Source organism: Anoplophora glabripennis, unplaced genomic scaffold, assembly GCF_000390285.2.
Source record: "Anoplophora glabripennis isolate ALB-LARVAE unplaced genomic scaffold, Agla_2.0 scaffold108, whole genome shotgun sequence".
Classification (NCBI taxonomy): Eukaryota; Metazoa; Arthropoda; class Insecta; order Coleoptera; family Cerambycidae; genus Anoplophora; species Anoplophora glabripennis.
The window spans coordinates 488,767-500,860 of NW_019416209.1; the positions used below are offsets into that span (position 1 = coordinate 488,767).

Sequence of the window (12,094 nt, forward strand, 5' to 3'; positions counted from 1 at the left end):
CGTTACAGGGTGCTCAGAAATGTAAATTTTGCTCCTTTAAATTTTTCTGAAATTTTGATTAAGCGGTCCGGAAAAACCGTTCGATAGATCGATCTGCCCATTTACGGAGCTTTTGGGGGTACATCGAGGTGTAAAAATTCGTACAAGCATTAGACTCTCCATCGATATTAGCAAAGATGCGGTCGACTTAGCAAAACAAGTAAAAAAGTGACTTTTTGACTTGTTTTGCTAAGTCGACCGCATCTTTGCTAATATCGATGGAGAGTCTAATGCTTGTACGAATTTTTACACCTCGATGTACCCCCAAAAGCTCCGTAAATGGGCAGATCGATCTATCGAACGGTTTTTCCGGACCGCTTAATCAAAATTTCAGAAAAATTTAAAGGAGCAAAATTTACATTTCTGAGCACCCTGTAACGTTCGTAAAAATGAAAAATTTATTTTTTTTTCAATTCTTTCACAATTGAGCATTTTTTGCTCATTGAATTTGAAAAAAAAAATAATTAAAAAAAAAAATTAATTTTTGAAATTTTTTTGAAAATTTACTCTTCTTTACTCTTCTTTATATTTTAACAACTCAAGATAAAAATATTGAGTCAATTTTAAAGCGATGTACTCTTTCCGTACCGTAATTTCCTTTATTTTGAATTAACGAAATTGATTAAAAGTTGATATCCCCAAGATTGGTGTAGTCCTCGATCTGCGAAAAAATAGTGCGTATTATCCTAAACTTTCTTACGAAGCTAACAAGTGTGAAAAAAACAGGTTTTTTTTTTAAACTCTATCTTTGATTCAAAGGAACCAACCAACAGTTTTTCTCAAAACTAACAATATTTTTTGTAATTCTAGTGAAAAAAATTAATCAAAAGTTTTTGTAGACTTCAATTTTTTTAATTTTTGTCATGCCTAGGCGGCATTTATCATTTTTATTTTATTTAGCAGCATTTAATCAATTTCGTTAATTCAAAATAAAGGAAATTACGGTACGGAAAGAGTACATCGCTTCAAAAATGACTCAATATTTTTATCTTGAGTTGTTAAAAAATAAAGAAGAATAAATTTTCAAAAAATTTTCAAAAATTAAGTTTTTTTTTCAAAAATTATTTTTTTTTCAAATTCAATGAGCAAAAAATGCCCAATTGTGAAAGAATTGAAAAAATCAATATATTCATTTTTAAGAACGTTACAGGGTGCTCAGAAATGTAAATTTTGCTCCTTTAAAATTTTCTGAAATTTTGATTAAGTTGTCTGGAAAAACCGTTCGATAGATCGATCTGCCCATTTACGGAGCATTTGGGGGTACATCGAGGTGTAAAAATTCGTACAAGCATTAGACTCTCCATCGATATTAGCAAAGATGCGGTCGACTTAGCAAAACAAGTGAAAAAGTCACTTTTTTCACTTTTTTCAAGTTAATGTCGAGGATGAAAGAAATTTTTTTTCTTCAAAGAACGCTACATAGCCTTGTAGGGAATTTATTCGAGATTTCGAAACTGCCCGTCAATTTTCTGTCTGATCATTAGTTGCCGAGAAATCGACGATTAAAGCCAAAAGGATGCTTTTGTATTCGTAGTCGAATATCTCCGGGTCAAATTAACGTAGAGAAAAATTTAAAAAAAGAAATTAAAGCTAAATGAACAGGCTATCATGTCCATATCATGATTTTTGTGTATAATTTTTTTCCAAGCCCGTGGACCGAGAAAAAAAACGCAAAAAATTGAAAAAAAATTTTTTTAGTCTTATTGGAATTACGCGATAACTGTCGCTCCTAAAAATTTTGATATAAGAAATTTGGAAACTAGACATTCGGCGCTTTAAAATGTTTTTTTTAAAACCTTGATCTTATATAAACATGTTTAATATGCCTTGATTGATTGATTGACCTCCGAAAGCGCATCGTGTATCATTATGCAGTGCGTAAACTCATCTCTCTCGAGTATCTGCTTCTTGAAAAGAGGCACATTTGACCAAATTATTAGCATCGGTGCTTACAGGCAGAAATTCCGTCGTTTTCCTTGTTTTATAATCAGTGTATTAGAATAATATGACAGAATTAACAATTATTAGTTGTACTTTTAAAATGACGGTTTCGTCAGTCTATCGTCGTTTAGCGATGGTATAAGTGCATAAACTGTATATTGTTTCGCTGCTCCCCTTATACCGAAAATATAATGCGAAATCACGGGATAACCTCTGATTAAATTTTAAATTAGAGTCGAGAGATATCGTTCACCTCGCGTCCTATAATACACCTCAAACATAAAATGATTTATTACTTTTTTATGCAGGCGCGCTTTTTTGTCGAATCTATCTGAAAATATTACGATATTAATTCGAATTTTACGACACAAAGGAATTCTGGAAACTTTCTTAATTTAACTTTGGGAAATAAGAGAGCGTTCGTTAAGGCCAACTTTTTTAATACGGGCTCGATTTTATGATACTTTTAAAGCCTGGAATGTATACATTTATTAGACTTACGGGCCGGGATGGCGGCCCCACATAGGCACTTTGTATGGGGGACGTCCTCATAGGACTTTTTTTGGTTTTAATCACACACCTCTTGCAATAATTTAACGCAGATTTCGAAACATACTCAGTTTTTGGCGTATTAAGAAATTATTTAGGTGAAGAAACTACGATTAAAACGTTATTAAATGAAGTTTTTAGTTTTCTCAACACTAATCAGTGATATAATTCGTAATTTCATGATTTTTGCATTATTAAAGTATTAGGAAATTCAGTGCCCGCTGTTTCGTTTCCCTTTCTTTATGGACAAAGGTCGATATTAAAAATATTTAATTGTCAGTGTTGCGAGAAACAACTACTCCGAGGGATATATGCCCCTACCGGCATTGAACAATTAAAAACATTGTCTTCGCCCTCTGTGGGTGGCAGTCGTGCAACAAATACCTGCAATATAGCAGGTCGATTCGTACTGTAGCCATTTGAATGGCACAGTAGGGAGTCAGCACGACAGATGGAGCCATTGGCGCTCCCGCGTGCAATGTATTTCCTTGTCGTGACGATACGACGCAAAACAGCGGATTCGTTCGTCGGTTGTCTCACCTATGACACACTGATGGGGACTAGTAAGTCCGAAACCGGTCTGTGTCTGATGGGTTAACTGACGAACGACCCTAGCTGTTGCACTAGGTGTTGCGAGTATAATTCGATGCCGGTAGGGGCATATAGCCCTCGGAGTAGTTGTTTCTCGCAACACTGGCAATTAAAACATCGAAAACAGACACTTTCCAAAGCGGCAGCACAAAAAGTCTCTTAATCCACATTTGTCAGTGCCGTTACCGCCGCATAACGAACACGACCGATCACTTTTTTAACGAAAAGTAAAACTACCCCGCATACCGTACAAACGTAACATCCCACCCCGCCGTACGAGCAAAAATATACGCTCCCGGAAATAAATAAGGCCATAAATCGCGGGACTAAGAACTTTTCCATGTTTAAAACAAATTCGAAAACGTGTAATTAATTAGCCGCTTCCAGACAAGGGTCGCGCGGCGTTGGGAGGGTCGACACGACCCCGTCCCGGATATGTCCCAAAAGGACGCAATTAAGGTCCTTCCCAAAATGTTGACACTTTATTAAGCGTCCGTTAAAAATGCGAAAACGTCGACGCACACCCCGAGTTAATCCGCGTAAAAAGTAAGATATACAGGGTGTTCCACTATATTCCCCTAGAATTGGTCCGCGGATGCCGAGTTTAGGCAACCATCATTACAGGACTGGTACTAGTAACTAAAAATCCGTAAATTTTGGCGGCACTAATATTCACGATTCCTTTACAATGAACAACGACAAACCGTTACGTCTACGCACGAGAAAACGCGATCGCTCATTGAACAGAATCTTGTGAAAATTAAAGTTAATTAATTAATGATTTATGAAGGCTTTTATTATGTTGTAAAGCACAAATGACAGACTATCAACAACTGGTTTCGAGCTGTCTTTTATTTCTGTTCAGACTAGCTCCACGTTGGGCGCCATGCCAACGCACCTTTGTTTTTTTTTGTTTGTTTCTGAAGGTGTGATGTTTATTTTTCCTTTTCCAAGTCCCTCTAGATGTGTTGCTTCAGAGGGACAACTAATTTGAACTTATTTTATAGAGGTTTGGGTTAAAAAACGAACTTTTGTGGGTTTCTTTGTTATAGTCTCTCCGATCTCAATTGAAGAACCAAGAGATTGTCAGTATGTACCAGGTTCGGTTGCTGACGCAACAACTCGGCATTGAAATATTTGAAAAAGTTGTCCCCATATTTATTTAGCCAAACCCATATACAGGTTTGGTCGAACTAAACGTGGATGTGGTAGAAATGTATACGCCCATTCGAAGTGCGTGCAAACGGCGTGTAAAACAGCCGCACTGGGCGATTGGGCAATAAATCTCAGTTGTTGACAAATTGACTAGCAGTGCAGTGCAGCAATGCGGAATTTGGTGTGATTCAGGTAATTTTAATTTATTATAGGCACCAACTATTAATCGTTCATATTACAATTGCGAAAGGGAGAAATAAGAGGGATATTTTATTTACTAATATTATTACAACATGGCATTTTGGAGACCTTTTGGAACGGAACAAAACGAAATTTACCATAAATATAATAAAATTGTTTGAGGATATAAATAATTAAAATATGCTGTTGGCCAAATGAACATATAATAGAAGTTTTCTACACATTATATACAAATTATTATAATTTTTTACCTTTAACAGAAAACTTTTTTAGGGATGCTTATGAAACTCGTGACAATTTTGGTTAGCTTTCTTACTGTTTGAATCAATTTAGAGCAAGTTCTCAAGGATTTTTTCTATTGAACTTACGTTTAATAAATCTTTTCAACTTTCTGTAGTGATAAACTATACAGACTATAGTCGGTTACTGACTATACATTTACGCAGTTCTGCATAAAATAAAAACGAATTCATAGGAACACCCTGCATCAAATTTGAGTTGATTTTTCTACGAAGAGTTTAACATCCGGTATTTTAAAAAAGATGCTTTTCCGGACGTATGTTCATATGGAATTATTTTCATTATTTTTTGGAGTACTTTTCACCTTTTAATTTTTTATACATAAAAAACATGCCGTTTCAAAGTATTGCTTTATCTAGTGACATATACAGGGTCGGAAAGTCCCCATGATCCACTTCTTATTTGTGGAAGGGCGAAATGGGCAGTGACTATTAGACGCTTTCATTAGAGCCATCTTTCTCTATCGCACGGATTTCTATGACTTACTTTATCGCTCTCACGTAACGGCCGATGAACCATGGGGACTTTCCGACCCTGTATATCACTACTAAAGTGACGTCACGCAAGAAGCGCTGTGGCCTTGTTAATTTAAGCGGCATACTTGCGAGGATTGAATTTGAGGAAAAATATCGGTTTTATTGACATTTTTACCACATCTACAACTATTTTTCTAGCCGGTACAAAAAGCGATGCCACAGCGGCCAACTAGGAGCAAGTCGGGATATATCGAGCGACTTATTACCGATCAAACGAACTCCCAACGTGATTTATTTGGGAAAACTCCCAGCGCGGCGGATTTTTAGACGCGGTGGTGCGATTTATGTCCGCCAGATGTCTGCTGGAAACGTCTCGTAGTAAATTAGACATTTTACAGCCTAGGCCGATGAATATTTTAATACGAATTAATTTTGATGCGCGAATTGCGTCCGTAAAATTATGTTTTAATTACCTCCTAATTGCCGGGATTTATACGCGAAGCAGGGTCGCTGACGGTCGCGGTCTTTCCAGTCGGTAAGGCAGGAAGCTGCCCGCCCGGTTCGAGAAAAGTATTAATAAACGTTTCGGTTTTACGACCTTATAGCAGCGCATACAGAGATAAACTATACAACAAATGTGTACAACGATCACCGCCACCACCTTTTCTGCCTCTGGGTTCGGTTAACACCGAGTATAACCTAAAACATTCTTTACGTACTTTTTTGTATTAAATTTAATCGCCCCGCGAGTAATAACAATGTAAGACGAATACCTTCTATTTTAATCTTTCAATGAAACCTGCAACAAACCTGCTGACATGTCCACGTAGATATAAATATAAATAGCGCGTCTTTGTCGTTTTTCAACAAATACCTTTATCTCGCACTGCTGAATCGGACCATATCAGGAATGCGCGACTATAGGAACTTCTCAGAAACGCAAAGCGCTTTTTAAAAAAGTCATTACAGTAAGCATACTGTTACGAAAATATAATCTTAGATATGACGAAATCGCAGAATGCACTGCCGTACGAAAATGTAAGCTGATATGGAAGTTCTCGATCGAGAAAATTTTGGTATATCGTTTTTCTTTTTCAAAATAGGTTTGAATTATCAAATTGTATTGTAGATTATTTGTTTCTCTGTGAACCTTTGTGTCTACATTTTTTTAATGCTGCTAGAATTTATCGTACTCACTTCTGAGACATGTATTATTTATATTGTTTTTGTGTATTATTTATACTGCTTTTATGTATTATTGATACTGTTTGTGTTATTTATACCTTATTTATACCTTTATACTTTGTGTTATATTTATACTGTATGTGTATTATTTATATGTTTGTGTATTATTTACACTGTTTGTGTGTATTATTTATACTATTTGTGTATTACTTAAACAGTTTGTGTATTATTTATACTGTTTGTGTATTAATTATACTGTTTGTGCATTATTTATACTGTTTGTGTATTATTTATACAGTTTATGAATTATTTATAAAGTTTGTGTATTATTTATACTGTTTGTATGTAATATTTATACTGATTGGGTATTATTTATACAGTTTGTGTATTATTTATTCAGTTTGTATATTATTTATATTGTTTGTGTATTATTTATACTGTTTATATGTAATACTTATACTACATATTTATACTGTTTGTTGTATTATTTATTCTGTTTGTGTATTTTTTATATTGTTTGTGTATTATTTATACTGTTTATGTATTATTTATACTGCTTTTGGATATTATTTATACAATTTGTGTATTATTTATACCCCCCTTTGTGTATTATTAATACTGTTTTTGTGTATTATTTATACTGCTTTTGTGTATTATTGATACTGTTTGTGTTATTTATACAGTTTGTGTTATATTTATACTGTTTGTGTATTATTTATACTGTTTGTGTATTATTTATACTGTTTGTGTGTATTACTTATGCTGCTTTTAAGTATTATTTATACAGTTTATGAATTATTTATAGTTTGTGTATTATTTATTCAGTTTGTGTATTTTTTATATTGTTTGTGTATTATTTATACTGTTTGTATGTAATATTTATACTGATTGGGTATTATTTATATTGTTTGTGTATTATTTATACTGTTTCATTTCGATATAAATTCGCAGCAGTTAAAATTAAACTTTAAAACCACCTTGTGCAGTCAATTACATATATTTTTTTCCAAACCACTGTAAATTTATTTATCTTCCGAAGTAGGTATATCAACTTGGGGCAACAATATTTCTTCAGGAGATATACGTTGTGCGTTGAAAATATTATAAATATGTATACCAGTTTATGAAAAACGCCATAAATATTTCATGAAGGTTATAGGTTATTTAGATACAGGACCTGAAATGGATTCATTTGGATACATTTGAATCATAATAACTTATTACATAGCTCTTGTATGTATAACTACATTTTTCTGTTTAGGAATCGTTAAACTGTAATTTGAATAACAAAGAAAACAATGTCCGCGTTGTCCGACGGCTATAAATCTATATTTTACAGGTGTTCGGGTAGACGATAATGAAATATCTATTAACACCTCGTCGTTTACGTAGGTACTAACAAAGACGTGCATGTTTTAGTATCGAGAACTATACGAATCTTACAGGAAAGTAAATTTTTAAGATTCCACGTTTAATTCACTCGCCCTCAAATAAATCATTTAACTTTAAACAGTGGCTTAATGAAGCGAATGATGTACGATTCTCTAATTAAAACTACAATACGGGACTACCGTCCCAGACGAAGTCCTGCGACGGGGCATGTAAAAAGACAGACGCTTCTGCTGCATTTTTCAAGGGCGGAGGAAGGGGCATAATTCATAAGCTCTTAAGAGACCAGACAAAGGATAATTGGTAACAACTGCCGCTAGTATAAATCAAGAGTGTGCGTTTCTTTGGATCTTTACGGAGGCGGTAGTTAATTATGTAAATTTTTTTTAGTGGTACTTACCCCTGGAGTACTTGCTTGGGGTCCGTAGGGATACCTCGTCCATTCCAGACTCGATTCGCCCGTGGTGTCTAGTACCACGACTGAAAACGAAAACAAAGAGGGTTTAAAAGTGACGTAGTATAAAAAAATTAAGAATACATAAAAAAAATCATTATATGGTTATTGTTTAGGTTTACAACATTATTTTAGTCAATGCACTTATATCAGTGGCGGCTCGTGACATTGTGAATAGGTGAGACCAGTGGCTTTTTTACTAGGTGGGCAAGAAAGGAAAAAAAGCGCAGGCAAAAATTTTTAAATTTTCAAGGTCAAACGACTAAATACATCTGAAGATTTTTAGTTGCATTCACAATATTATAGAAAAACTGAGCAGGATTTTCATTCAGATTTTATCAAAAATAATACGCAACTATTTGGATATTTTATTAATCCACTCTCAAATAATAAATAGGAATAAATTTCCACGTCATTTTTTACTATAGAGATCGTCGCCAATAGCCCTACTATAACCGTAAATTAAAAAAATATATTATTAATAATAATATCAGAACTTTAAAAATTGTATTTACAATAAAATTAAGTAACAGAAAAAAAAACAAAGTGATATATTTACCTAATAATTAACAAAATTGCTCCTACTTGGTTTATGAATATTAAAAATATGAAGAAATATAAAAACATTTTTTAAAAATTTTCATAAGGTAGCCAGCCAACTTATCTATTTACATATAAAACAACGCCGCCGGCTTTTCGTTTGCCTCCACTTTTAACAAAATATTTTAAAAACATAGTGAATGTTTAGAAAACAGGTTTATTCGTTTGTCTTTTAAAGAACCCCACAAAACATATGGAAATTGAACACCGGTCAATTTTTATGAAACTTCGTATTTTGATAGTTCTCGTCGTGCTGATCAAAAGTCTCAATGGGCACGAAGCCCTACAACCTTTTCTAACCCCCCAAAACCACCCCCAAAGATCAGGGTAATGAACGACAGATTACAGGTCAATTGGCTTACCATAATATTTCACTACTGTAGTCGAACCTACAGACACCTATACCATAACTAGGTTTAAGACCGAGCCCTACAACCCCCACTAACCCCCCAAAACCACCCCCAAAGGTCAGGGGATGCACTTAACAGATTATCGGTCAATAAAACTACCGAAATATTCTACTACTGCACAGCCAGGGTTTCACATCCCACAAACAGCAAAAAATCTTATGGCATGTTTTGGAACTTTTTGTGGGTTAAAGGGTATTAAACAATAAGATGGGTGTAGGATGGAATTCAAGATTGAATGGTTTCATAAACTGTAAGCAGAGAAATGTTATGTCAAGCTTCAATAAGAACTGGGGTTGGTCCGACCCCAACCGTGAGATTTGGGTTGGGGGTGGGTGGTTCATTTGTCGGGGGTTGGGGTCGGAGAGTATAGAGTAGTGATCGTTTAGGTGGTTGTGAGATGAAATTAAACAGTTATACAACCAGTATGCACGGAAAAGTCATATGACAGGCTTTGGTAGTTGGTGGGGAGGGAGAGGGATGGGGGGTTAAGTTTTTTGGAGAAAGTAGTCTTAAGCCTAGTTACAGTTTGGGTAGCTGTAGGTTTGACTACAATAGTAAAATATTTCGGTAGTTTTATTGACCGATAATCTGTCAAGTGCATCCCCCCGACCTTTGGGGGTGGTTTTGGAGGGTTAATGGGGTTGTAGGGCTCGTTCTAAATCCCAGTTATGGTATAAATATCTGTAGGTTCGACTACAGTAGTGAAATATTACGGTAAGCCAATTGACCTGTAATCTGTCAAGTTCATTATCCCTACCTTTGGGGGTGGTTTTAAGAGGTTGGATGGGGTTGTAGGGCTTCGTGCCCATTGAGACATCAGCATGACGAAGACTATCAAAATATGAAGTTTCATACAAATTGACCGGTGTTCAATTTCAATATGTTTTGTGCGGGGTTCTTTGCAAATTTACTTTTAATATCTTCACAAACTTGAGGATCGGCACTAGGACTTTGCAATAGTTCTTTTTCTATCGTCATCACCGATAAGTTGTTTAAGCGCTCTTGTATCATCGTATTTCTAAGTCTTAATCCGCTGAAGACACAAAACGTTTCTTTCTACCGAGACACTTGTTGCAGGAATTGTTAAAACAGGGCAAAACAGTTTGTATGTTTCCGAAAATACCATTTTTTAAATTCCTTGTATAATATGTCTATCGTTTTTTGAACTTCTAAATTATGAAATTGTTCGTCTCTGTACAAAATATTAAGTTCGTTTTTCAACCTATCTATTTCAAAAACGTTTGGATACATTTGTAATAAACATTCAAACGATTTTTCAGGATATTTGTTTGCATATTCGGAAAATTTTGAGGAATCTATTAAAGCAAAAAAAATTAAATCATGTAAATTCCCAAAACGAGTACCTACTCGTTAACTTAATTAAGGGGAAATATATTTCGAAAATATTTCTAATTCGTCGCAACTTTTGACCTGTTTACTTGGTAGTCCAGTAATATTTTCCCCATAATTAAAAATATATTTCAATTTTTCTTCGTTTCTTAATTCAGAAATACTTTGATTAGAGATTTTAATTTGTTAGAGCATAGTTTACGTCATTACGTCTTGAAAAAAGTGTTTCAAGAGATAAAACAATATTGTGAGATATATACAGTGTCTACGTAAGTTGTAAACTTTTTTATTATTGGTTTTATGAAAAAAAGTTATTCTTCATAAAAAATTCTGCATGGTCTAAAATCTAAAATGCAATCTTCAGTTATCAAAATTTCCGAGTCATATACGAGGTATATCACAAATTATGAATTTTGCTCAAGAGTAAAGTACCTTTATTATTGATGATTATTTACGTTTTACATTATAAATTATTTGTATTTATCTCTCTTATCTGTTAAAAATATGATAACCTTTCCATTTGTTAATGTTTATGAACAACCTTGCAATTTAATTATAACAATAATACAAATAATTTATAATGTAAAACGTAAATAATCACAAAACCTGAATCTTCATGCTAAATGGCTGTAATTGCATATTTTAAAATAACTTTTAATTCAAAATAACGTTTCTTTATAACACTCTTCTGTATTGTCAAAAATAAGGGTACTTTACTCTGAGCAAAATTCATAATTTCTGATATACCTCGTATATCACTGGCAAATTTTGATAACTGAAGGTTGCATTTTAGATTTTAGACCATGCAAAACTTTTTACGAAGAATAACTTTTTTTCATAAAACCATTAATAAAAAAGTTTTCCATATGGTTCCAACTTAAGTAGACACACTGTATATTTGATGTAATAAATATTAAATTACGTTAAATTTAGTCTTTGTTTTATTGTAAGAAAGCTGTTTTTTATTTACTTTAAATTAATACCTGCCTTGTCTTTATCCTTAAAGCCCCTCACACTGACATCAACATTACCCGCGTACTATGCGACGCGTGCATTAACCGCAAACTTAAACACTAAAACCACAGCATAAGAAACATTTCTTATGCTGTGCTAAAACTATAAGCAGCTTTGAGCCGGCCTCAGTTTTCTCTTAAATCACGTTATTTTAACCGCCTCGCTTGGAGGGGGAACTGTAGCATATTGTAGGCAAGTGCGACACGCCTGCAAGCAAATAATTTCTGGCCTCACTGTGGTGGGGACTAGTGAGGAGTAACAGTATTTAATGCCGCGCTGATGGAAACAGCGAGCGGCGAGATAATCAATATTCAAACAATTATTTTATGTTATTTTGAATTTTGGTAAATGTAATAGGTTTTACAGTGAGGCCTGGCCTCAGTTGCTTCACACGACGAGCCGCCACTGACTTATATAGGGGAGAAATAAAAGCTGATTTT

General features: G+C 34.2%; 1 protein-coding gene across 3 annotated transcripts in view; it reads right to left on the reverse strand.

The window, feature by feature from the left end:
• Positions 1–12,094, reverse strand: part of LOC108906588 (ephrin type-B receptor 1-B) — a 319,577-nt gene that overhangs the window by 92,941 nt on the left and 214,542 nt on the right. For all 3 annotated transcript variants that reach the window (XM_018709892.1, XM_018709891.1, XM_023454425.1), the window contains exon 4: positions 8,227–8,306. In XM_018709892.1, coding sequence (XP_018565408.1) covers positions 8,227–8,306 — 80 coding nt within the window. The remainder of the gene's footprint in view (positions 1–8,226; positions 8,307–12,094) is intronic.